The sequence below is a fragment of the Lutjanus erythropterus genome, chromosome 2 (assembly GCF_056507025.1).
Source record: "Lutjanus erythropterus isolate fLutEry1 chromosome 2, fLutEry1.hap2, whole genome shotgun sequence".
Lineage (NCBI taxonomy): Eukaryota > Metazoa > Chordata > Actinopteri > Lutjaniformes > Lutjanidae > Lutjanus > Lutjanus erythropterus.
The window spans coordinates 31,428,060-31,453,897 of record NC_139318.1 but is presented as its reverse complement, the minus strand read 5'-3'; the positions used below and the strand labels follow the sequence as shown (position 1 = coordinate 31,453,897).

Sequence of the window (25,838 nt, the reverse complement as noted above, 5' to 3'; positions counted from 1 at the left end):
CTATTCAATATATTTATTTTAATATAAAGGTGATTCTTTGGAGGTTTTATAGAAAGAATCAATATGAAGTTATGACAATTGTCCTGATTTTAATATAGTTTAGGGCCGCAACTACTGTTATTTTCATTTATTTTCTACAATAATTGATCTGCTTTTTAGTCCATAAAATGTCAGAAAATGGTAAGAAATGTTGATCAGTGTTTCCCAAAGCTCAAGATGATGTCCTCAAATGTCTTGTTCTGTCCACAACCCAAAGATATTCAGTTAATGTTATAAAGGAGCAGAGAAAACAGAAAACATTCACATTTAAGAAGCTGGAATAAGAGAATTTTGACCTTTTTTATTTAAAAAAAATTACTCGAACCAATTAATTGATTATCAAAACAGTTGATTATTAATTTAGTGGTTGACAACCAATCAGTTAATCATTGTAGCTCTAGTTTACAGTCGATTTAACGAGCAACAAGACCATTGCCATCAACTTACATGCAGAAGTTTGGGGATAAACCTTTAATCTGGTAGGTCTGTTAAATAAGGCCAATACATATTTTCATATTTTCCCCTGAAAGATTTGAATCCCAGACTAGAAAATCAATAATGACAAAACGGCTATTTGGACAATTTTGAATACCACTGTCTTTGGCAAGACTTCTTACAATTTCAAACTTTCTGACAGCCTTCCTCTTTAATTTCTTCCTCTTTTTATCAAACGTCTTACCAGAGGAAATAGTCTTTGTGAGTCTCCCTCCTCCTTCGGAAAGTTGCCGTTTGATTCATTTTATTTGATGCGATAATCTCTTCTTTATTTTATTTAATTGACTTGATCCTTTTCTTCTTCGCCTGTCTCTGTAGTTCAGTCTCTTTAACCATCACAGTTAATGTCTAAAAAGGCAGTTAACTGCATTTAAGAATATTGGAAACAGAGAGAGGGGTTGAAACCAGAATAATAAAATCTCGGATGGAAACCACAGACTCGGTCAGCTTAATTTTTGTGATTTATGTGGCACAGGCCAGGGCTACATGTTCTTTTGTTAGTTTTCTCTCTCTCGGGTCGTTTTTTCACTTCTTGTTATTTACAGTAATGTGTCTAATAGCAGGAGGAATAGAATTTACTGCACTTTAGGCTTTATTTACAGCACTAGCTCTTCATGGAGAAACCTGGCTAGATAACTCTCTGTGAGATGATGTTAGCTGTTTCCCTCAGACTCCACTGGACTAATCCCAGTGGAAAAAATAATGCCAGTGAAATTGAAATAATGTCCGCATGGTGATTGATGAGTAACCCATTCATGCATTTATCTTGAAAAATGATTCGACACCCTCCGCTTTGGGGTGGTGGGATGTCCTCTTTCCTATCCACCAATCTCCTTCCACTCTCCTCCATCTCTGGGTTTTTATTGCCTCTTAGCGAGTCTTCAAAGAGCCCAGAGCCTGTAATTAGGGGGCGGGAACCCCGTGCCTCAAAACACTTCCCCGCGTGAGTGCCCGACTTCTCCCAAACTGTCCCGGGACTCTGAGCTGCTCCTCTCCCTCCCTCACTCCCCTCAGCTTCCTTAGGATTTTGTTTCTCAGGGATGGCCGCATCTATTCTGGAGGTAGGGAATGTAATTGTAAGTAGACTTTTTTTCTTCTTTTTCTACTTTTCATGATGTTGAAATTCCAGCTAGAGTTTATACTAAAGTCATGCAGTTGTAAGCTGAAGTGAGGAAGACACAGCTCCTTCATTTATTTAAATAACAATCATAATTATGCATACTGTTTTTATATATTTGTGGAGGGTTTGTATTTACAACTTTCTATTAATGCTGACTGACTTGCAGTATTTGCCTTAAACTTTATTTATATTTTTTAGCACTTTGTTTGTTGTTATGCACCAGCATACCACAGCAAAATTCCTAGTTTGTGAAAACCTACTTGCCAAGAAAACCAATTCTAAAGATAAGAAATATGTGACATAAAACAATCATTAAAGACTAAGGATAATTAAATGATGATGTGTATTAATGAGGAAATATCTTCTATCTAAAGAGCTTAAGTACCATTCAAATTTACTACTCAAATCTTAAGCTCTCTTCATTATAGGTATATGAATTTTAGAAAAAAAATACAATTTTATAAGTTATCTCACATGGCCGTGTGAAATTTGGTCAGTGGATAGAGCAATTAATCAACAGCACAGGAGGCATTGTAGAGGTAAATAAAAGACCTTAAAAGTAGAATCAGTAGGATTTGTCCAAGCTGTTTGTAAACGTACCAGGAAGTTTATTGTTGAATCTCACTCCCAGGATGTCAAATATAATATGTTTTTTGTTGGTAAAGTGTCCCAGAATAATGAGTAAATAAGGAAATGCAGGCAGGGAGAACACCAGCACACACAGCTACTGGGTTAGAGGTGATAATTGAAAGGGATTCTGTTTATATGAGTCAATACATTGGGGGAAATTATGTATATTCTGTCTTTAAAATCTGTGATGAAACATTATTGGTTAACCTGGAAACTGGGCTGACCCCATGTAGGGCTTTTATTTTGGAAGAGAAGGAGATAACCACTAATCACCTCTGAATGGAGAGTCAGTGTGAATGGAAAGACCACAGTCTGTGTCTTTAAGTTATGATAACATTCAACCCAAAGTTACAGGCAAGGATTAAAAAAAGATGTAGTGTGCCTGAACTTAAAAGGTTCACAAAGTATTTAGTCCTCACAGGATTATCATGATTATAATGATACCCGTTAAGAAGGTTCAGAATAAAGGTCGACTATCATCAAGGCCAGGAAACTCTGACCCTCTGAAAAAAGGTTTATTTTCTCCAAAATGAAGAAAAAAAAAACGCAAGAATTGCGTTCATGGGGCAGATCATACATGGGCTGTTTAATCTTAAAGAAAAATACAAAATTATAACTTAAGCCAAATTAGTCTCATGTCCATTTTAAAGAAATAAGGATAAATTGAGTTCTCAGTTAATTAACTAATCATGAACATAAAGAGTAAGATAAACTCCTCTTGTCAGAACGGCTGCCCCTTGTAACGGTCAAAAGAGTGAGTGAGAGGGTGCGCAACTTATAGAAATATCATGAGAAAATAAATACAGATTTTTCATTAGGTATTAGTTGTGCATAGTGTGTGGTAGCAGTATGATATGTTATGTCACATGGAAAAGGGAAATACTAGAAAAAAGAGATTACACATTCAGATTTACTCAAGAATTTGTCTGCTTAAAAAGTAGAAAATGTTTTGGTCTCTAAAGTATTGAAGATCCTGAATGTTTACATGAAATGAAAGGTCATAAACTGACAATAAACATGATGAGATAAAACTGAGATAAAAACATGTTTGACAAGATCTCTGTGTCTGCTACGACTAAGACACAGTTACAGTTAACATTACAGCAACTACACATGATTATACAATGCACTTTTGTATGTTAGAGCCTAAACTTTACTGCAAGCATGAGTGCACTTAAGACTAGTTTGCAGATAGTGGTTTAAGTGAAACAAAAGAGCGATGGGAACTCCTCCTTTGCTGAGCGGAGCATAAACATTCTGTGCTTGAAATTGCCCTGACCACTTTGAAAACGGAGCGAGAGCAGGAAAAGCCAGCGGTGGCAGTCAGACATAAGTTTTTTATTAGACTTGACACTGACAGGAGCAGCGGCAGCAAGCAGCCATTTCCTGCAGACAGACAGTCTCATTTTCTCCCTTGTCTCCTCCTCCTCCTCCCTAGGAAGACGCACGCTATGGCTCCAGTCCTCTGGCTATGTTAACTGCTACCTGTAACAAGTTTGGCAGCACAAGCCCCGTCAGGGATTCGGCTACACCCGGAAAGACCGGCAGCACTACTCCAGTAAAGAAGCCCTACACTATGACCTCTGACCTGCAGACAGCGAAGAACGGGCGGACCGCAGACGGCAGCGGCCTGGCGGACTCCTACACTGGCTCCTTCACCACAGCTGGAGGAGGAGGCGGCGGGCTGCTTACTCCAACTGGAAGCCCCCCTCCTTCAGCCGGAGGCTACACTACAGAATATAACCCTTTCTCCCACTCCTTCCAGACCTCTGCTTCCCAGGACCCGTCTCTTTTAGTGTCCAAGGCCCACGCTACAGCCGACTGCCTCACCAGCGTCTACACCTCGCTGGATATGACGCACCCATACGGCTCCTGGTATAAAGCCGGTATCCACCCTGGCATTACTGCTGCTCCAGCTAACGCCACGTCCTCCTGGTGGGACGTCCATCCCAATTCCAACTGGCTGTCAGCAACCCAGCCCCAGACGGACGGAGGTCTGCAAGCCTCCCTGCAGCCTGTGGCGCCCCAGGCCTCCCTCAGCCCACAGCTGCCCAGTTACAGCACCGACTTTACGCCACTCAACCCAGCTCCTTACCCCTCTGTGGGGCTGGGCTCCTCCTCACACCTCCTCCAGCCCTCCCAGCACATGCTGCCCCAGGACATGTACAAGCCCAAGCCCGTGCCCAGTGCAGGGCTGATTGAGAGTCCCATGGGCTTAAAGCCTGCGAGGGGATCAGGGGGCTACAGCGGAGGTGGAGCGCCCACCAGGTCCTCATGTGACTGCCCCAACTGCCAGGAGCTGGAGCGGCTGGGGGCCTCAGCTGCATCCCTTAGGAAGAAGCCAGTCCACAGCTGCCACATCCCTGGCTGCGGGAAGGTCTATGGCAAGGCCTCCCACCTCAAAGCCCACCTGCGCTGGCACACCGGCGAGCGGCCTTTTGTGTGCAACTGGCTGTTCTGCGGGAAACGTTTCACCCGTTCAGATGAACTGGAGAGGCACGTTCGCACCCACACGCGGGAGAAGAAGTTCACCTGTCTACTGTGCAACAAGCGCTTCACACGCAGCGACCACCTCTCCAAGCACCAGAAGACCCACGCAGACTCCGCTCTGCAGGGGAAAGCTGGGGCTGTGGAGGGAGAGACAGATCCTCGCAGCGAAGAGACCACAGAGCTCAGCACCAGCGCTGTACCCAGCAATCCTGTCGCTGACCAAATCACTAACGGAGAGGACAAGTCTGGCACGCCTAACGGAGTGGAGAACAGCAGTGGACTGTTGGAGATCTGACTTCATTAAGTCTTCCATCCAGTGAGGTTGTTTCTTATGGTGAAAAATTCACCTTTAAAATAAAACAGACAGTATTTTGTTTCAAGACATACAAAGGAAAAGTTTGAAAAGACTTGACATAATAACTGACTGAACATGTTGCAGGTAGCAATCACTTCATTTTCTCTGGATCACACACATTCAAAAGCCTGCAAACATACACAAACATATGCAACCAAGACAGGATGTACATGAACACAAACATAACATGTGCACATTAGGGTTGCAACTAATTTTCGTTGTTCATTAAGCTGCTGATTATTAATGGCCAAAAATTGTGAAAAATACTCATCACTGAGCCCAAAGTGACGTCTTCAGATTGCCTCTTTTGACTAACCAACAGTCCAAAATCCAAAGACTCTGTATTTAGTATCATGAAGTACAAAGAAAAGCAGCTAACTCTGATATTTAAACCAGCAAATGTTTGACATTTTTGCTTGAAATATGACTGAAACGATTAATCGATTATCACAATAGCTATTAATTCTCTTTCGATTGAATAATCGATCGATTAATCGACTAATCGTTGCAGCTCTAGTGCACATACACATGCAAAGAAATAACTGAGAAAATGTGTAACCATATTTAACGCATACATGCACGCACACATTCACGCACAGAGACGTACGCCTGCACGCTCAAGTAAACACACTCACGCACACATTTTGCCTATACACATTTTCTGCCTTTCAAATGAGACAAACCACTGGGGAAATTTAATCTGCAAAAGCAGAAGGAAAAGAGCTCTGAAGCCACAAGAGGAAAGTAGTTTTAGAAGGAGACTTATGGTTAAGATGAGGGAGCTGATGGAGCATTGCATGCCTCGAGAAAAATCTGATTTACAGCTGTACTTTGATACTTATTCACTATTCTTGAAACAATCAATGGACAGTCTTACTGCTTCTTGTTGCCAAAGACATTTTGACCTAACAGGATTTTTTGCATTTCACTTTTTGTTGCTTCTTACTATGTCTAATTTAATTTCATATTTACATAAACAATCTAATTTATGTCTTAAATTATACACGTGGAAGATTATCTTGCACCCTGCAGGAAATATAGTGCCTGACAAAAAGATGGTTGAAGCTGGCCAAAATGAAAATAAAATGCATTAAATTAAGATTTTTTTTTCTCTTATTTATTAGTTAAAATGTGGAGTTTTTTTGGGTTATGTTTTTAAAGATTTATTTATAGATCTTGAAGTTAGATGTTTTTGTGTAAACTATTTCTATATAATCTTTTAATTGTGAAGTCTTCCACACCTGGCAAAGTAATGATTAATAAGGGCTTCTCCTTGTTTGTACATACTATATATTTACAACAATATATAGATATTGTTAGGTGAGTTATTTTTCTACTTTTTTATGTGTTTTCTATATTTTTTGTGTCCTTTCCACAATGAAAAAGATCTCTATGATGCATCAGTTAAAGGAAACACAAGCATAAGAGCTTAATTTGGTGCTCATGCTGTTTTTCATGGTAGAATTGAACTATTGAACTGTGTGCTGACTTGTGAAATCAGTGTTTAAGATACTGTAAATAGTGATAAAGCATGGGAAACATGTTGTAAAAGTTGTGGTGTTGAATCATGACAATTTTGGTGCTTTTAAAAGTAAAGAAATTTCAAAAGCAGTTTGTGCGCTGGTGTTGTTCGTTTGAAAAAGGTGTTTTAAGATGCAAAAATGAAATGAAAAAGTGGTCGTTCCACTCCTCCACACTTCATCACTCACTGTCGTTCCTCTCATATCTTACTATATTTCCACCTCGCTGTGGCCAACCAAATACTTTCATTATCTTTTGCAGCACAAACAAAGCCGTCCACTGAAGTGAAGTCTTAACTCCACACAATGACCCCCTTTCAGAGAGCCACTGTAGTTACACTCAAGACAATTACTCCACTCTCCAGCTAGAGAGGGGTAATTACTGCGAGCGATGCTCCAGCAGAGTCAGTAGAGAGGAGGAGAAGAGGGGATTAGGACAGGGGAGTGTGGCTGTATTGTTTATTGAGGGAGGCAGTCAAACAAAAGGACCCCAATTAAGGCAGGATGCAGGACGAAAGACATGATGAGGAGATACGAGGAGGAACACAGAGGAGCGGCTCTCCTGACCATCAAATATGTTTTACAGTTTGTCAAAAAATCTCTGTACTGTGGATTTTCATGCTTTTGTGCACAAGTTAAAGTCAGGACAGGTGTGTTTTTCCGTCCAGTTTTCTGACTGTCGGGCCATGCGGGCTGTTTTGCAGACTAATAAAAATACTTGAGGTGGGTGGACTCTGCGTTAAAAGAGAGATACCCTCAGGAAAGTTTAAATGAGGCCTACAAAAGATGTGTTGTGTAACATAATAGAGCCAGGCGAAGAATTATTCAAAGAGTTCATCTTTTAGGGATTATTTTTTATAATCAATTAATCTCTCAATCATTTTCTCGATAAACCGATTATCTATTTAGTCCATAAACTGTCAGAAATGTCAGGAAAGGGTAAAAATTGTGTTTTGTAAAGCCCAACGTCAGGGTTAAGCAACCCTGTGGCTCTTTTGCTCTCTCCAGTGACTCCCTGTGGCTTTGACAAAAGAATTTCATGGAAATGACTAACAGTTATTTTGTTTTTATTTTTATTTTAATTTTCATTGTTGTATGTCTAAAGTATTCTTACATTCCCCAACTGTAAAAATGTGTAGCCTATACAACGGAAAAAAAATAAAGTTTTAATACCTGTAGCTCATTTACAGCTTGCTGCCTTATCCTTTAAATTTTTTGTCAGTGGGTAGCCTTGTATCTCTGAGGTCTTTTTGGCAAAAAAATGGCTCTTTTGAGAGTAAAGGTTGCGGTCCTCTGCCTAAGGCAATGACCTCAAGTGTCTTGTTTTGTCCATAATTTAAAGATATTCAGTTTACTGTCAAAAAGGACTAAAGAAACCAGAAAATATTCACATGTGAGAGGTTGGAATCAGAGAATTTTCTTTAAAAAATGACTTAAAATAATTATCAAAATAGTAAGCAATTAATTTACTTGTTGACAACTTGATTATTAATCATTGCAACCCTATAATCTTTACAATATGTTAATAATCATAGTGGTTAACATGTGATGGTTGAGATAGATGACAAGCAATCCCTCTCACCAATGTCCATTTAAATTAATAATTCAGTCCTTCCAGGAAGCTGCAATGTTCGGATCATAACAGTTAACACAAATTGAACTAATCCTAGTGAATTCTGCGTGACATTCAGCATTGCAATTTTGTCCAATCATCATTGTAGCTGCCTGCGAGTTCCACCCATCAAAGCAGTCAATGGTGCAAATGTAATAAATATACGCCTCAATAAAGTGACTCTATATTTTATTATTTACTATTTTTCGCTGAAAAGGATGAAAGATTTGTCATTGTTGTTGACGTTTGTCAACGCTCTGTCCACTTTTATACTTTTAATAATTTTGCGCTTACTGTTTTGACTCAGTTTGAGCACTTCTTCATTTACAAAGAAAACATATTTTGTTAATTTTTTTGTAATTCTGAGCCTTTTTGGTAAGGTTAAGGTTTGGTTAAGGTTTGGTAAGGAACACTCAGGAATGAATGTGGATTTATTCTCAACATAAGAAGCTGCATTTAATATTTTATTTTTTAAAAAACTTTTATTTATTTATTTTTTTTTGCATTTTTCACTTGATCCCACAATTTCCTTGCAGGATTTGCAATCACATCATGCATCACAACTTTTTTAGAAAAGCTTTCATGGAATCAGGCATTTTAGGCTGCAACAACCCCCCCAAAAAAAGCTAGTGAAGTCCTGTAGAGACCAATAATTTCACTAATCATAAAAACAGAAAAATGGATAACAAAATCTTTCATGTATAAAGTAAGTTTCATGGCAGAGGTAAAGACCTGTACAGCTGGAACCCCCCTGAAGCTACTGACGCTCCTCCTGTTGTAACATTTACACTTCCCAGGCTGCATGGTTCCAATTTAGGGATTCTAATGAGCTGTAGTTGAGGTCAATTTATATAAAACGTCCCGGGGCCGACTCTGTCATCAGGGACCGACATGTTTATGGTGGTCTGAAGTGGGCGCACGGTCGAGTCCACAACATAAAAGGCAAACAGGGGGAATGGGGTATGGGTAGGGTGTGTCAGGCCAGCGGGTGAGGAGGGTGGGGTGGGGAGGGGGGTTAGACTTAGTAAGATGGTCAGTGGCTGCTACTGGTATTTTCTGCCTTTTTTAAAATACACTCCTTCCCTCAGCAGTGGTGGTGGTGGTGGCATACTGTAGCCTTAACTTTATTTTTACTTCTTTTATTTAGAAAGCCAGGAAACATTAAGTGTCGCTTCAAATAAGGTCATAAAAAGAAAAATATACATGGGGTGACACATAGGGGCGAAAGAAGAAGAAGACGGACAATCTGTTCCATATGGTTTGCCCACATGTCGTGCCCCTGCACTCGCTGTAATGCACAGACCTAGGACTAAAAAGGTTATTCCAGGCACACCTGTTAAAGCCATCACACAGCCCATTGCCGACCTAACTAACACAAAGAGGCGATTTTATAACATTCACTCAAGCAGTGTTTGGTTTAGCCATAAGACTTGATGAGTTACATAAACTTCTGCTTAATGAATTACTCAAGGGAGCTTCCAGCTGTTTAAAATGACTCATCATGATGTGCTGAACAAAATGCTAATGAATCTCCTTTTCCTGTCATTATCTGCTCCTAACTGAATAGTCAGTAAAACAATAGACTGTGCTCTGACATAGCCACAGGCACAGGGCGCTTACTAAACCCAGGGCGGGGGAGTGTAGGGGGGTTTGTGGGAGGCATAAAAGAGGACAAAAGCACAGGTGTCTGCAGGTGTGACTGGGTCTCTGTGGCAGAGCGGGGAGGGGAGAAGGGGAAAAAGAATGTCAGCACGTCCCGAGGCTCAGCGCTCAGGCCTTAAGTAAAAACAAGATAAGGTCTTTCTGCAAAGGGGAAAGGTAAACTGACCTGAGTGAGCCATAACATGACCTGAAGAGCAGGAGAGGTCAGGCTGAATAAAACAGAGCATGAAGAGGAAAACAGAACAGATAAGACAGGGCAAGAGGTAAAAAGGTCAGACTGTCTTGCAGATTTACTTTATGTTGACTTTGTTTATCACTATTGGCCATCATTTACATTTGTCAGGAACGGAAGCGGCACGTTACAAAAAAAAAGTAGGATAGATGTGCCTCACTGACAGAAAATCTAGTTTGGATTATTTAAAGCAGGGATGTGTGAGGTACTTATCCACAGTCAGTGTATTACCTACTGTAGATGACAGTCGATATGCCCCCAGTTTGGAAAAGCAGCAGGAGTCCTGGTGCAGAAAGCTACAGTAAGCTATGTACTGCTGTAGACAGGGTCAGCAACAAAATGTACAACTTAAAAAAAAAAAAGAAAGTTGAGAAAACTCATATTTTCGAGGCAACTGCCCTCACTTGATTCTTGAGTTTTGAATCAAACTCAAATGCTCAAGTTTTGAAATAAACTGAACAATTTACTTTTTCTTTGTTTGATAAACATGAATGTTTGAGTTTTAGCAACCCCTCCAAAAAATTATTTTTAAAAACTGTTCACAGTGAGCTGTGATCCTGATTTGTCATTATTTGAGGGCCTGAAAAATAAATGGTTGCAATTGAAAATGTTAAATTAGTAACTCCAATACTCAAAATTTCAAGTTGATCTAAAGAAGAAAAGTAAATTGTCTCCACAAAACATTATTAGTTTTTTAAAACCTTAGAAGAACATAAGAGTTTGAATTGTGCTCAACATCTAAAACTAAACCTAAAAATCTAGTTTTTAAGTTTTTTTTTAAGTCTCATCAAAGTTGCCTTGAACTTTTACAATGTATTTTAGCCACTTTAAAAACATCCCACCTAAAAAAAATTCAATATCAGTTAAGTGTACACTTTATTTAGATTATTTTCACAGCTTTACTGTGCAATCAGACAGCCCTTTCTGTTGGGAGACCACCATTATATAAGCAAAGACTACTTTTGTAATTGTACCTTGCAGAACATGGGAGTCGCATGTCTATCACTGCCTCGATCTCTTAGCTTGTGTTATTATGTGACTTTTGTGAATCCAAACTTACCTTTTAAAATATCAAAAATGCATAGCAACACAAACTAACTAACTCACTGGATCAGCAGTAGACCAGCGACTCCCGTGTTCTGCAGGGTAAAATGATGATTTTGCCTATGGAGTTTGGTTGGTTTGGATGAGTAATATTTGGCTCATGTAACGTCAGTTTCACATGAGAAAGGGCTGTCTGATGGCAAGCTAAGCAGAGAAAATATTCTAAATATAGCATATATTTAAACTGATGCTGGTTTGGTAAGGTGGTACTTTTTATGCGGCTAAAATACAATATTTTGATGCTGACCCTGTCCACAGCACTACTTTTTCCTACACCAAGACTCCTGCTGCTTCTCCAAACTGGGAGCTTGTCAACCACCATCTACTATAGGTAATACACTGACTATCAATATGCGCCTCATACAACCCCACGTTAAAAAATCCAAACTATGCCTTTAAGTGGAGTTCTTCATTTATGCTGTAAACCCAGCACACATTGTGGTGACATGCCTCTGAGTCCAGCTGATGCAACACTCTTGTATCTTGCAGCACCACGTCCTATCTCTCCTCACTGACTTATTATCACATTGGTGATGGAGGTTAGACCACCCTCTCACTTTTGGCTAAACAAACAGCTGTCTGCGTGCCTTGCATCATCAAACTTGGAGTGCTTTTCATATTTCTAACTCTAACCATACAGTGCCGCAGCCTCTTAAAGCCTCGAACTGCCTTTAAAGTTTAAAGGGAGTACTCCCTTGCTGCCCAGTGCACCAAATGCGGCACTAAATGAGGCCATTTTGTTTATAGAAACTGTGGGAGGGTTGTGGGTGACTCTGTGCCCCTTTAAAAAGATAATATGCTTCCCATTTAATGGCCTCCGGATGACAAATTGCTTCCAGGAGAAAATTAAGTTAAGAAAATTGCATGTGTGACACGTAAAGACATATCCACTCAACTTAAGATGTTTGACATCCATAATTTAATTATACGCAGCCGTAGGTGCAGTTAGGAGCTTTGTGAATAACCACATTTACCCACAAGGCATGAATAAAGTACATTCTTTGGCTTTTTATCAGTGATCACAAGTATTTTTCATTATGAAATATTAAAGTATATTTACTAATCATGGTATATCATTCTTTTGACATACAGATTTCAGATTTATGGTCAAGGTCAAGTTCAAGGTTACCTTTAAAGGGACAGTCCATCCAAAAAACCAAAAGCACATATTTTCCTCCTACCTACAGTGGCTTTTATCCAGTTAGACTTTTTTAGTGTGGGTTGCAGAGTCTTGGAGATATTGGCTGTGGAGATCTCTGCCATCTCTCAAATATAAAGGGAGTAAATGGCACTCGGCTTGTGGTGCTCAAAGCACTAAAAAAACGTAAAAAGAAAGTAGTTCCAGTAGATTCCACCATAGACAGAATTTTTTTCTGGTAGGTTTTAACACAGAAAGAAAATACTTCTATAAGATTCTAGAGTAGAAAGAAAGTAGTAGATTGTCTGTAGATTATCTTGAGGAACTGGGTCATGATTTCTGGAAAGAGACACTGGTGTTGAATTTTTCAGGATTTTTTTTTTTTTTTTTATGTGCTATGAACACCACCAGCCGTGTGCCATTTAGTCCCATTTTAATGGAGACAGGGCAGACATCTCTAAGGCTGATATCTCCAAAACTCCAAAATGATCTAGGTGGATAACTTGCACTATAAGTAAGAGGAACAACAGATAATTTTGATTTTGGAGTGAACTGTCCCTTTAAGATTGCTTATAAGGATCTAAAGTGAGAGCATATATGGTTTACCTCATTTTGGCCACAATGCAAAGTTTTTTTTTCATCTACAAGAGGAATAGTGCTATATCTCTTGGAGATGGTTGGAAAATCCCCTGGCCAATTATATTCTAATACACTTACAAATATCTCAAGCGCCCATAAACTGTTCTTTCCTTTTGAAAATGCTCACTATCTTGATGGTATTCTGACTGACGTACAGCCCAAACCATTCTTGTTTACTTTTTTTTAAAAGCTGAAGCCACTAAATACTTCCTTGGAACATTTTAAGTGAAGGGATTTGCGAGAGACAGTGCAGAAAAGGGGTGGTGGATATGTTAAAAAACACAAAATCCTCAGGAGAAAAGGTAGAGAAAACACAATCGGAGAGACCCGCCACTGAAAGTACGGCAGTAAGTGAGAAATGAGAAGGCGGCCAAATAGCAAATGAATCTGGATTTGGATCAACTGAATGAGGAAACTGAAGAAGGAAAAAGAGGAAGGAGGGAGAAGAGCGAGAGACAGTGAGAGGACTGAGTGATTTGGGTTGGAAGCGGGAGCAGGGAGCCAGGGTTGGCAGGGTTTTGGTGGAGGAGTGTGGTGGTTCAGAAGTCCTCCAGCGCGAGGCGCCAGTGTGTCCGGCGGGGGCCCTGACCATGAGCTGCCTCACCCCCCGAGAGCCACGGCCACAAACCCCCTCTCCCCCCTTCACCACCAGCACCGCCACCCATCCAACCCAAAACCCACTGGCAGGCAGCGCTCCACTGAAGCTGCTGCTGCTGCTGCATGTTTATTTAATATTCTGAAGAAATTGAAATATCTTTGTGGGCTAACACACATACATACACAATTACACATCACTCACACGCGCACGCATACATTCACACACATTACCACCACAATATATAAATAAATAAAGCAGAGTAATAACGTTCTCTTGATCTGGGGCCAAGAATAGAGTTGGAGAAAATCTTTTTCAAATGGTGTTTTCAGAAGCGTGGAGGGAGGAGCGTGAATGTCTGACACTGCATGTTGCCTGAGCGGGCGGCATGTCTCAGACTGACTCCCACAGCGGAGAGAGAGCATTACCAAAGTGGTTGACAAACTAGCAATAGTTCCCATGTGACAGGAACGGAGTGACTGAAAAATAAATTAGCCCAAATATTTATATTTGCTTGTAGATTTAAATGTCAGCTCCATTATACATGGATAGAAAAAACTAAGTACTGAACATGCTAAAGGGATAGTCTGGATTATTTGAAGGTGGTTTGCATGAGTTACTTGTCAATAGTCGGTGTATTACCTATAGTTAATGGCCATCAGCATGCCCTCAGTTTGAAGAAGCAGCGCAGAAGCTAACTTAAAAAAGAAAAAAAAATATATATATATAATTTCAGTGTACACACTTCTTGTCAGAAATGCTGAGAGCAATGTAAAGCCATGAAACTATGATTAATAGAGCATACTCTTAAATTAATATTACTTTTCTGATTTTAAACTGCTGTTATACAAGCCAAACAAAGCTCTCTCTCTCTCTCTCACTCAACAGGACTCCTTTTGCTAAAAGAGCAAAAGTTGCTGGTCTAGTGCTGCAAACAATCTGTTAGTTTGTGTTATTGTGTATCTTTTTGTGAATCCAAACTAACTTTTTGAAACACTAAAGTCACACAATAACACAAATGAACTAACAGATCGAAGCGGCAGACCAGTACTTCCTGTGTTCTGCGAGGTAAAAATGACTAATTTTGCATATGGAGTCTGGTTGACAGAAATAGAGTTTTGGTTTATGTAACAGCTGTTTCGTGTCTGAAAAGGCTGTCTGACAGCAAGATAAAGCAGTGAAAATATTTTAAATATAGCTTGCAGTTAAGGAGTGCCGACCACCATCTACAGTAATACACTGACTATTGATAAGCACCTCATTCAACCTCATTTCAAATAATCCAAACTATCCCTTTAAGCAATTTAGCAACTCTGAGTGTGTGGTCTGTGAATGAGAACATGTATATGAGGTGTTTGTGAAGTGTTAAATGAACAAATGTGCATGCCAGCCTTTTTTTTTTTTTTTAACACGTGTGTGTGCGTGTGTGTCTCCATGCATGACTGCGCACACGCACACACATTCATAATGAGTCTCTGATCATTACAAAGCAATTCCTTCAGACAGAAATCCCTTAAACAGCCTCTGGTTTTTCGGGCTTCATGCTATCCCCCTTCTGTCTCCTCTCTCCTCAACAGCCACCAACCACTGCAGCTGCCAAAAATAACACAGGAGCGCCACTCGAACCCGCGCCTCACCACAGCACAGCTCGGCCGCAAGAGGGATCAAAACACACACAAAAAAGGAAACACATCATATTGTGGAAGGAGGGAAAAAGAGCATTCATACAGCTCAAATGCTTGAAGATATCTACTGATGATTTTGGCAACAGAAGAACCACACACACTCATGCATTCGGCCAAGACAGGGGAAAGGAAAGCATGTTTGTGTGTGCATACATTCTGGATGTACTGCAACTGCTAAGATTCATCTCTGATCTCATTCAGGCAGTGATTTAACCACAAGCTCAATAAAAACACTCACATTATCACGTTATAGGTCAATAAATTAGGGCTTTCAACTGACAAATGAAGGCCCGGCGAACAAAGCAAATTAATGCTGAAAGTATGAATAACGAGTAGGAGGGGTATATACTCTGGTTACAGATAAATCATGCTGCTGCTTTGATTGTAGGTTTGGGAGTTCAAATGGGAGACAACTTTACTCATTGTCATGGCCAGTTCACTTTGTGTTGCACTTGGCAAAATGTGCTTCTCCACATTGACACACACGGATGCCAGTGAATGAAGCCGTCAGAGTCCAAGCCTCTGTTTCTAACCGTGGCCAGCAGGGGTTTACGAGCAAACCATCGTGGGATTAATCGTCGAGCCGCAGAAATAAAGGAAATGATGGAAAGGTGGAAAATGTACTGAAATATTTTATGGAAGTGCTGCTACATTAGTTGGGCAGGAGGTTTTGAACTTTGTGGGTCCAAAGGATTTTAAGGGTCTGCACGACTCCTCTGGGTGCTCACCAACAAGGCAGAGGGATCCAAACTAAGCAAAGAGACTACACCAAAATTAGGGATGTAGTTTTATTATATAATTAATTGCATTACCGTCACTTTTTGCTGGCCTAGACTATACATAAATGAAATATTCCTACTCGAGCCTGACCAGTATCAGCCAAACGATATTATTGGTCCACATTGGCCTATTACAGCTATATGCATTTTTATTTTTTGGTTTTATAGTCAGCATTTTACATATATTTTATCCTTTTTCTTAATTTAAGTGTTCTATATATCTACATTATATATTATTTGTGTTTTTTGTTTATAGTTATTTATAATAATTAAAAATGCAGGTAAAAGTTTACTGTTTCAGTGCCCTGATGTCATTTTAAACAATTAAGTTTATTGGTAAACTGTAATCATGTATTATCTATATATTCTATTATCTATATATTATATTCTGTACAAAGAACATGAGCCAATATATCAATTTTGGAATTGTTTTTACTTTCTTATATTGACATTATAGCCACAAAAATCCAGTACAAGTTGGGCTCTAATTTCTACCCCACCACACCCAGACAGGGTAGGTTAAAGGCAACAAAGGCCTATTGTCTTTTCAATGGATTCTTACTTGTATACTTATTTTATTGCTGTTTTTATTCTGTTTTTACACTGTGCTGCACCCCTTTGATTTATAATTGACTGCTGATTAGACATTTTCTTTCTTTCTTTTCATTTTCATGTCATTTTTTGCACTTTTAATTGCCTATTTATAGTGGTGAAATACCTCAGTCTTGGTTTTCCAACTTAAAGCACACTGTACCTTTGTTTTGAGGCATACATAAGGTTTGCTGTTATTATTTATTACAGAGAGGTTTGTCTTTGTAAGTCTTTATGGGTAGACAAACCACAGTTAGTCTGGGTCCAAACCCTATTTTTAGCTTTAGGACAACTTTTAGCAACTTTGTTGTGTGTCTGTGTTGGGTTATAGTGGAGATGACAGGTGCCAGGCAGCCCAAGGCCCCAAAGTACTAACGAAGTCCCGACAGAGTCTTGTCACATCAGCAAATCAGTGACTGACTGTCGCCCTCTTCTGGTTCCTTTTAGTCATAACAAACCGTTATTACTGAAAGCAATAGAGGCTGTCGAGCACAACAAATGCTCTCTTGTCAACCTCTTGCTTACATTCAGGAGGCTGACAAGGTAGAAACAACTATCATGTACTCAGGTTACAGGCTACAGCTGGTACTGGCACTTACTTGAGTACATATTTATATTTACACTGCAGTAATCTAGTGCAATATTATCTACTGATATTGTATCTATACTGTATCTCAGTATCTTTTGATACTGCGGAACCATCATGTGAATTTGCAGCTTGTATCTCAGTGCAATTATCCATGTTACATGCCAATATTATAATGTTTAAAATTACATTTCTTAGTATAGTTCTTAGTTAGGAAAGGTCTATATAATGTATGTAGCTGGTGTATATTTTTTATGTCATGTTTTATTTGTTTATATTTTATAGTTATCATTCACTCTTTTTGTACCTGTGCTTTTGATTTTTGCATCTGTGGGTTCACTAAACTTTATCTCTTTTATATATATTTTTGTCATTATCAATTGTGTGTTTATATGGTTTTGTTTTGTGTTATTCACATCTGTTTGTGTGTTTGTTTTCTCTTACTCAAACAGTTGCTGTTCTTCGTCGTTCGTAAATCTATTGCTCAATAAAGGACGCTAAAAAGATTTCAGCTAGCTAGCTGACTGGCCGGCTAGCTAAAAACTGTTACCGTTAACTCCTCATAAAGTATCAACCGTTTCTTTTGTTTTTAATGCAGCAGTTCCCACACAAACGTTAATAGTTTTAAAACTAAACTTTGATAGTGTCATTTCGGTACTGTAATTGCATTACAAGTAAGGTTAATTTTAGTTTATTTAATGTAAGTGTTTATTCACCTGTTTCTGTTGTGATGAAACAATCGTCCATGGATGTTGCTGCACATAAATACTTGGAAATTTGAACTTTTTAGGTGTTGTATTTTGAAAGAATCCCGCCGGTGTTTTCCGGTGTACGAAAGGAACTAACCCAAAGCGTCTACGGACCAATGAGAATTCGAGTTTCGCGGGGATACGTGCTACGTCATATTTATGCTCCAAAACGACTTGGCTGCGTTCCGTGGGAGAGAAAAGGGGGCTTCGTTTGCTCTTCACATGCCGTTGCCTCTTTATCTGTGTGGTAAAATACCATCAAATGAAAGCAAGTGTCTGTTCTGGTGGGGGGATTAACCATCCGAAACCGATCGGCTCTGTCTGCGGGAAATAGGGAATGAACGACGAGACAGCATCGGACAGCTGGAAGAGAAACTCCGGGTGCTCCAGGTGAAGCTGCACGGATGCTAAGCTAACGTAGCACGGCGACCAGCTGGGGGACAGTCTGATTATTAGTTAGTCTTTAAATTAATGGGTGTATTTTGAGTGTTCACCACAACAAAAGTAAGGGTTTATTTACGATTAATTGACCGACATTTTGTTTGTGTAAACTTTACTCAGATAGCTTCTAGATGAGGTGCCAGATGTGTGATTGAAAAAGATCCAATTACCAACCTTAGTTGGCTGTTAGTCATTAAATTTCCATCGAGGATCTATGATCAACAAAATATTTTCTTTTTTCTGTTCCACTTGTCGATAACCGCTTTACTGTTTTGCAGCTGGTTGTTCCTAGAGACCTACACTTACAATGTGGGCATATGCAGACCAATTTACTACAATACAGAATAAACTTTATAGATAAACCACTTTATAACACTCTGTAAATAGTGTACACAGTTATCTATAGCACCTCTTCATATTAAGGACCACCATAATAGAAGCACATTGTATCACAGACCCACAATTTGACAGAATTTCCCTCCAAGTCATTTTTTAGTTTGTTTTTTGTTTGTTTGTTAAAAGGTTTAAAGATAAAAAATAAGTCTTTACAGGAAATCAATAATTAAAGTAGGATCACTATAAATTAAATCAATCAACAGCCAGCCTTGTTTCTTTGCTTGATGTTTCAACTTTCTAAACACAGTGATACAAACCACTCAAGGACCCCGGTTGGTCCCCAGACCCCATTTTGAAAACCAGTGCCCTGCAGAAAACATGCACAAACTTCAAGCATGAAGCTGTTCTGATAATGGTTTATCACGTACACATAGCTAAAGCCAATGCAGAGAAGTGTTTCTGTTATTGTGCTCATAATCACTGATTAATAGTTGAAATAACAGAAACACCTGACAGTGTAACACAATACAGTTCAGCAACACCACAACTTACAGCCTCCAAAATGACCATATACTTGATTCTGCACTTATCTAAAACAGATTCAACAGTAACTGATCATCATAACCTTCACGGTGGGGGGGATTCATTGCAGGGCCGTTGTATTATACCACATTGATTTTAGCTATATGTACCTAATAAATTGGCAACTAAATTGAATGTGCTATCATGCAAATGCAGCCTCACAAATTTCCTAATTTGCCATCATATTTTCTGCATGTTAGCATTCTTCTCTGTTCTAAAATGATTGCAAATCTAATCTAAAACCATTACTAACTAGATTTAAGCATACATTATGTACAGAGTGAACAACATGTTGCTGGCAAAGATAAGAAGCTATGACTTGTAGTGTGCATGAAATAATGCAACTTTGACATGACTTGTCTTTGTTTTGATATCAGCCATCGCCTGTCCTGCTCTTGTCAGCATCAGCCTTTAATCATATCAGACAGCCACTAGTCTCTAATGCCATTTGACAACGTTTTCTCATAGGATCTTTTATACACTTTATCTTTTGTATAATGAAATTTCCAAGTCATAGTTGACAAAATTGTGGTTTGTGCAAGCTCATCTAAAATAAGTCTACATGGTGTAGTCATATCATGCTGACGGTGTTTGATTTTATTTGCTTAAGTTCTAAAATTATCCACTGCTAAGATTTGACTTGCCACAATATACGGGGGGGACGGGGTTTCATATTTAATTTTCCAAGGCTGTGAGCACTGTTAATGCAGTTTTTAAAAAAGAACTGATTTGTATTGGGGTGGTGGCTTGACTATCTCAAAACCTTATGTAGATTGGGTGAAGCGACCCTTTAATTAAGTTTGCCTCGATCCAGTGCAGTAATGAATGTACTCAGGAGAAAGAATGTCAAAAGATTATCATTGCAAACAAAAGCACAAGAGCACATTTCTGAATTGATCATGCAAATATCTTTAAATGTTTCTTAAAAGGATTGAATGACATAATGTAGTGAAGCTTTATAAATGAATCAACAGTTGCTTGACGGTCTCTCATGCCAGGTTTGCTCTTTTGTTTAGTATTGAGCAAATGCTGGCTGTGAATCCCGGGAAGACGCCCATCAGTCTGCTGCAGGAGTATGGAACGCGGATAGGTAAGACCCCAGTGTACGACCTGCTGAAGGCCGAGGGACAGGCCCACCAGCCCAACTTCACGTTCCGCGTCTCCGTCGGAGAGATCAGCTGCACCGGCCAAGGGCCCAGCAAGAAGGCGGCCAAGCACAAAGCAGCCGAGGCTGCTCTGAAGATGCTCAAGGGAGGCCTCGGAGGTCCCGCCGGAGTTGGTGTTGGAGTAGACGGGTTTATTGGGGTCGACGTATCTACTGATGGAGACGGGTCAGTTTTCTGTTTTTCATTTCTTCACTCTCTTGGCTACAAAGTTGAATTGATACATAGACAGCTGATCACATTTGAGATAGAGGTCTGTGTGGTTTCATTTCTTACTCCTCTTGTTTTGTCGGGATCTTCTGTACAGCTCCCAGTCAGAGATGAAGACCTCAGGCACTTCTCAGCAGTCTGAATGCAACCCTGTAGGCGCCCTGCAGGTGAATAAACCAAGATAACTGCTGTAGTTTAAGGTTTTAAGGATTTTTGCAGTTTGACTTATCTGCTGATAAACGCCGCCATTGTGTAATCGGTAGTTATTAACAACATCTGCACAGTTTACAGGTGTGTGGCTTTTGTTTTAAGAATTCCTTTGTGTATCTTTCTGCCAGGAACTGGTGGTGCAGAAAGGATGGCGTTTACCAGAATACACAGTCACCCAGGAGTCTGGTCCCGCACACCGCAAAGAGTTCACCATGACCTGCAGAGTCGAGAGATTTGTGGAGATCGGTAAAACACATAATGTTGCATTCTTAGGGATTATCATGTGTGTATTTACAGGTTTTGTCTCTGGCTTAGATCAAACCCACCTTTTGTGGCTGTGCTCATAAATTCAATGAATTGCTCATCATAGATTTAACATTTCGGCACTACTGCTACTAATGAAATAATGCCAATAGAAAATGGCTCACTGAAATAGAAGAAATCACGTGTTGCCTTTTACAGGGCAGCAAACTAAGTTCTGATCTTCACTCCAACTTATGATAAGACAAATTAATTGATCAGCCAGTATAGCTGTGTAGCACTCCCCTTCTCAAGTTTCTGGAAGAATAACATTATTTTGAGCCCCGTGCTGGAACTCTCATGCCTCCTGCTGTCAATGTTGGCCTAAAATTTCGTGGTCACCTTCGTCTTTTCTAAGCGTTAACATGATTCTCCCACTTTAAATGACAGCAGATCTGATCAAAATATTTTTCGGGCTATGTTATCAGGGCTTCTCCCAACAAAGTTGTTTGGCCTGGTGGCAGGTATCTTTTCACAGGTACCAGCAGGCAAAAAATTTTTTCAACTGGGCCAACAGACATTTTAAAACTATAGGGGAGTTTTACAAAGAATCTAACAATGAACTGTTTTGTACAATGTTGTGTTTCCAGCAATGACAAAATAAATAGCTTTTAATTTGTTGACCTGCCCCACTCTAACTGTTGTTTAAAAGCATCTTAAAGATACATCCCCTGAAGATAAAATCCCCAATGCTTCGGCCCCGGCGGGGGGGGGGGGGGGGGGGGTCATCTTGGGGGGCCAGTGAGCTTGTGATACTTAGGGGGAAACCCTGGTTACACTCTGACATACTATACCCTAAACTCCCGTAAATACCCATCACATTCTGATGAAATGGAAAAATACATTGGGTTATGCTGTAGATTTCAATTAACAAAAAAATATCTAAAACAACATGCTGTTACCGTGTCTATTAGATTACAATGTGCCTGCAATAATGGAATCAGCTGCACTGCTCTTTATCAGCCATTGAAAAATCCACATCTGTTGATCACGGCTTGCAACACATGAATTGCAGGAGCGCTGACAGGTCTCTGGCACAGCTTACATGCGCCTTTAATAGATGGAAATATACGCATTCCATTTAATAAGATACAGATTAGACTGGATAAATTAGAGCAGATATGAGGCAAACACTTTGTTGTGTCACTGTGTCATTCTGAATATCAGTAAATCAGACTAGGCATCAATTGGTGGTCATTTCCTTGTGCGAAATTACTCACACACCTCTTTCTCTCCAGGATCAGGAACCTCTAAGAAGCTCGCCAAGAGAAACGCAGCAGCTAAGATGTTATCGCGTATACATGATGTCCCCGTGGACCTGAGGACCAGCAACGACGCCGACACAGAAGATGACACGTTCACCATGGTGAGAAACAAACAGACGCAAACTTTAGTCTGATGGCACCAGCCTGTGAAGATCCTGGACGTTAATTTATTCTGCACATTATAGGAAAGGATACGCAACACTGCATATCATTTAACTAGAACCTAAGTACTGTACTCACCACATCCTGAATAATGTCCCCTGAATGTCATGCAAATATTATATTTGCTTTTTATAGTACTTGTTTGCCATTTCCAGTTGTTTGTTCTTCATGTTATTCAGAACCCCTTTATAAACAGTTCACCTGACACCCTGTCATCCATTATCTCGCTCATAAATGTTGCTGTCAGATAATAAATTTAGTGTTTATTTAATGAATTGCATCTCTGCTGCACACACAGCACATGGGGAGCAGAGCTGAGTCGGGGAAAAGTAAAGGCTTCAGCTGCACGTGGGACTCTCTGCGTAACTCTGCTGGAGAGAAGATCCTCCAGCTCCGCAGCCATCCTCTGGGCATGCCCTCAGACTCCAACTTCTGCTCTTTGCTCAGCGATCTGTCTGTGGAGCAGCGCTTCGACGTCAGTTACCTTGATCTGGGTGAGTTCACGAACGGCAGCAGTTTAACTTTGAATAGTTAAAAAATAAATGTAAATCACTGGCTGCATGAATGAGAAGCTGCATGTTGGTATGAGCAGTAGAATGAGTTCAGTTCACAGTGCATATGTTAAACCTCATCAGGCTGCAGATTTTTGTCTGATGTGGACGCCTCTCACTGCTTTCATATCTGGTTTACACCATCTGCACAACAGCATTATGGGTAATTGAGCTTACCACTGTGTGGTTTCTATTACTGTCATCAGATATGGAGGAAGTAGCTTGCAGCTGCATGTTTTTATGGTTTTGTGCTGGAGAACCATTTTATATGTGGACAGCACTCAGCATACGGACCAGAACGTTCAGCTGACAGGTTTATTTGTGGCACACTGTGACTAATTTAGTGCTGAATCTACTAGTTGAATAATTGATATTTATTTGATATTTGTTCTGCTACCACTGTTGTCCACAAGAGCCTCCAAAATCAACAAAATATTAAAGTTCCTTGAAGTAGCTTTAAAGAGCCAGGACCTTGTGACTCTGAGATGAACATGTTTGTGTTAATACATGTTATCTAATAAACATAGATGAATAAAGTCAAATGTTATAGAGTAGTAATACCAAACATTAGATGATTATAGATTGCATAAAGTTGCATGTTTGTTTCAGTTTTTTTTGTATTTAAATGTGATGAATAACTACCATTATTTTACCTTCTACAGAGAATATTAATGATCAAATTATACTTTCTGTATTTGTGACATTCATTGGCACTAGAAGACGCAGTAGACCACCAGTTTCACAGATGAAAAAAATGCAAACCTTACTGGGAAAAAAGCAAATGCAAAATCTGAACTGCAGCTGAAATGATTTCTTAAAGAAAGTTGAACGATTACCAAATACCACTGATGCACGTTCTTTGCATCAAGGTTTCATTTCATCCATGTACTCTTGACAGTGCAGTAGTGGTGCAACTGAACGTAGTTGTTCAGGTTGAAAACAGACATGGGGAGACAGAGAGAGACTCACATGCACGCTCACATACAACAATTTAATACGCACAGAGGGAGTGTGACTTTATTCTCTGATCAAGACACCATTACACCATCATATCTTTACTCAGCAAATAGTTGCTTGCTTACATCTAGTGAGGCTGAATGTTGCATATTGCACCTTTAATTTACACTTAATTGCAGAATATTAAATGTTCAAACATTAAAGGAATAAAACTAACTGAGGTAAGGCTGGTATCTGTGTTACTTAATGCATATAAATGTGGTCACTGACACATTTATAGAAAGAGGAAGATTGAAAAAAGGGTCATAACTGTCAAATCCCTCATCAGATTTATAATAGAGATAATCTCTGTCACTGAAATGCCACTGAGATATACTGTAGTGGAGGATGAGAGACATCATCTACATCAAGAATGATGTCCTCTAACTACCAGGGACATTTCCAACACAGCAGTGATGATGGAGATGTTTTATTGTGAGAATCCTGCTGAATTCATCTGATGAAGGAAACATCCCTTGATTTTTTTTTTTTAATGTTCCTGTTGTTTCTTGTTTCAGAGGAGCGCAGTCTGAGCGGCCTGTGTCAGTGTCTCGTGGAGCTGTCCACACAGCCAATCACCGTGTGCCACGGCTTTGCTCCGAGCATAGACGCCGCTCGAGCAAACGCGGCCCACAATGCACTGCAGTACCTCAAAATCATGGCGGGAGGGAAGTGATATCATCTGCCTCCCCACTGACTGGTGTAACTCATCACTACATATTTTCCACTTTGGATGAAGGAGGCACTTTTGTGATGAGTTCAAATAACATGAATTACCTCATATTTGGAAATAGAGACTTTTTCTGCCCTCAGACGAAAACCCTGGAGCTTTTTTCTTCTTTTTTTTTTTGGTCCCATCAATTTCTTATTGTTGCCAACGAAGATTTTTTGCCCAAAAACTCATTGATGCACCCCTCTCCTTGACATTTTGCATATGTGCCACAAATAATTTTAGTTTTATAAGCATTTTCAGCTTTTGTTTCCTCAGCATCCATATGCAGCTGTGTTTTCCCACAATCTTTATCTGATGGTGCTCGTGCTGTGAGTCCCCAAATAACTGCACTGATGCAACAAAAAGTGCAAAAGGTCAAAGGCATTTGTTGAAATTGGGACGATTATTGGTGCTTTGTTTAAACCCCGTTCGCATGGATGAAAGAGAAAAAAAATTCCAGCCATGTGCAGAAACCTGGAGTGAAGAGGACTCTGCTGATTTGATATCAGAGGATAATAATTGTTTTTTTTTTTTAAAGACTGCCCTGATGAGCTTGTATTGAAAATGAGGCTTTTGTTCTTTATTAATTTGAGCCCTAAAATCTCAAACTGTTTGTCTCTGTGATGTAAAGATTTGAATTTGGGGCATTTTTCCCTCTTGTTTTAAAACTCAGTTCAAGATAAGTCAGTTGAAATTTGCCATGTTATCTTTGTTTGATGTTATGAACTCAAATAAGGTTTAAAACTTTCTAAATATGTTACTCTTGAGTGTTCCCCAAGGAGAAATCAAGAGGACCAGTAGACTCAATGACTAAAAGTGTTATGAACTGCCCTTGTATTGTGAGACTTTGTTGTAAGAGGTGGACTGCTGTTGGCTTTTAGAGCATTTT

At 39.7% G+C, this 25,838-nt stretch overlaps 2 protein-coding genes across 3 annotated transcripts; both read left to right on the top strand.

Annotated features, from left to right (window-relative positions):
• The first annotated feature begins 1,459 nt into the window (after positions 1-1,459).
• sp7 (Sp7 transcription factor) lies at positions 1,460-6,740 on the top strand. Of its 2 annotated transcripts, none has more exons than XM_084737142.1 (2): positions 1,460-1,595; positions 3,723-6,740. In XM_084737142.1, the coding sequence occupies exons 1-2, from the start codon at positions 1,575-1,577 to the stop codon at positions 5,067-5,069; spliced, it is 1,368 nt and encodes a 455-aa protein (XP_084593268.1). In that variant the 5' UTR covers positions 1,460-1,574; the 3' UTR covers positions 5,070-6,740. The 2 variants fall into 2 exon arrangements, with proteins under 2 accessions (XP_084593268.1, XP_084593259.1); XM_084737133.1 differs by having other exon boundaries at positions 1,469-1,610.
• An 11,437-nt stretch (positions 6,741-18,177) lies between these two features.
• On the top strand, positions 18,178-25,293 carry tarbp2 (TAR (HIV) RNA binding protein 2). The gene is made up of 7 exons (XM_084737122.1): positions 18,178-18,411; positions 20,397-20,711; positions 20,851-20,920; positions 21,092-21,209; positions 22,502-22,629; positions 22,989-23,184; positions 24,756-25,293. Exons 1-7 carry the CDS (start codon positions 18,359-18,361, stop codon positions 24,911-24,913), a joined length of 1,038 nt encoding a protein of 345 aa, XP_084593248.1. The 5' UTR covers positions 18,178-18,358; the 3' UTR covers positions 24,914-25,293.
• Positions 25,294-25,838: the final 545 nt, after the last annotated feature.

Coding starts and splice junctions, on each gene's coding strand:
- sp7 (XM_084737133.1), top strand. CDS start 1,575: ATGGCCGCATCTATTCTGGAGGTAGGGAATGTAATT. Junction 1,611..3,722: donor TGGAGGTAGGGAATGTAATT/GTAAGTAGACTT, acceptor CCTCCTCCCTAG/GAAGACGCACGCTATGGCTC.
- tarbp2 (XM_084737122.1), top strand. CDS start 18,359: ATGAACGACGAGACAGCATCGGACAGCTGGAAGAGAAACTCCGGGTGC. Junction 18,412..20,396: donor AGAAACTCCGGGTGCTCCAG/GTGAAGCTGCAC, acceptor TCTTTTGTTTAG/TATTGAGCAAATGCTGGCTG. Junction 21,210..22,501: donor CGAGAGATTTGTGGAGATCG/GTAAAACACATA, acceptor CTTTCTCTCCAG/GATCAGGAACCTCTAAGAAG.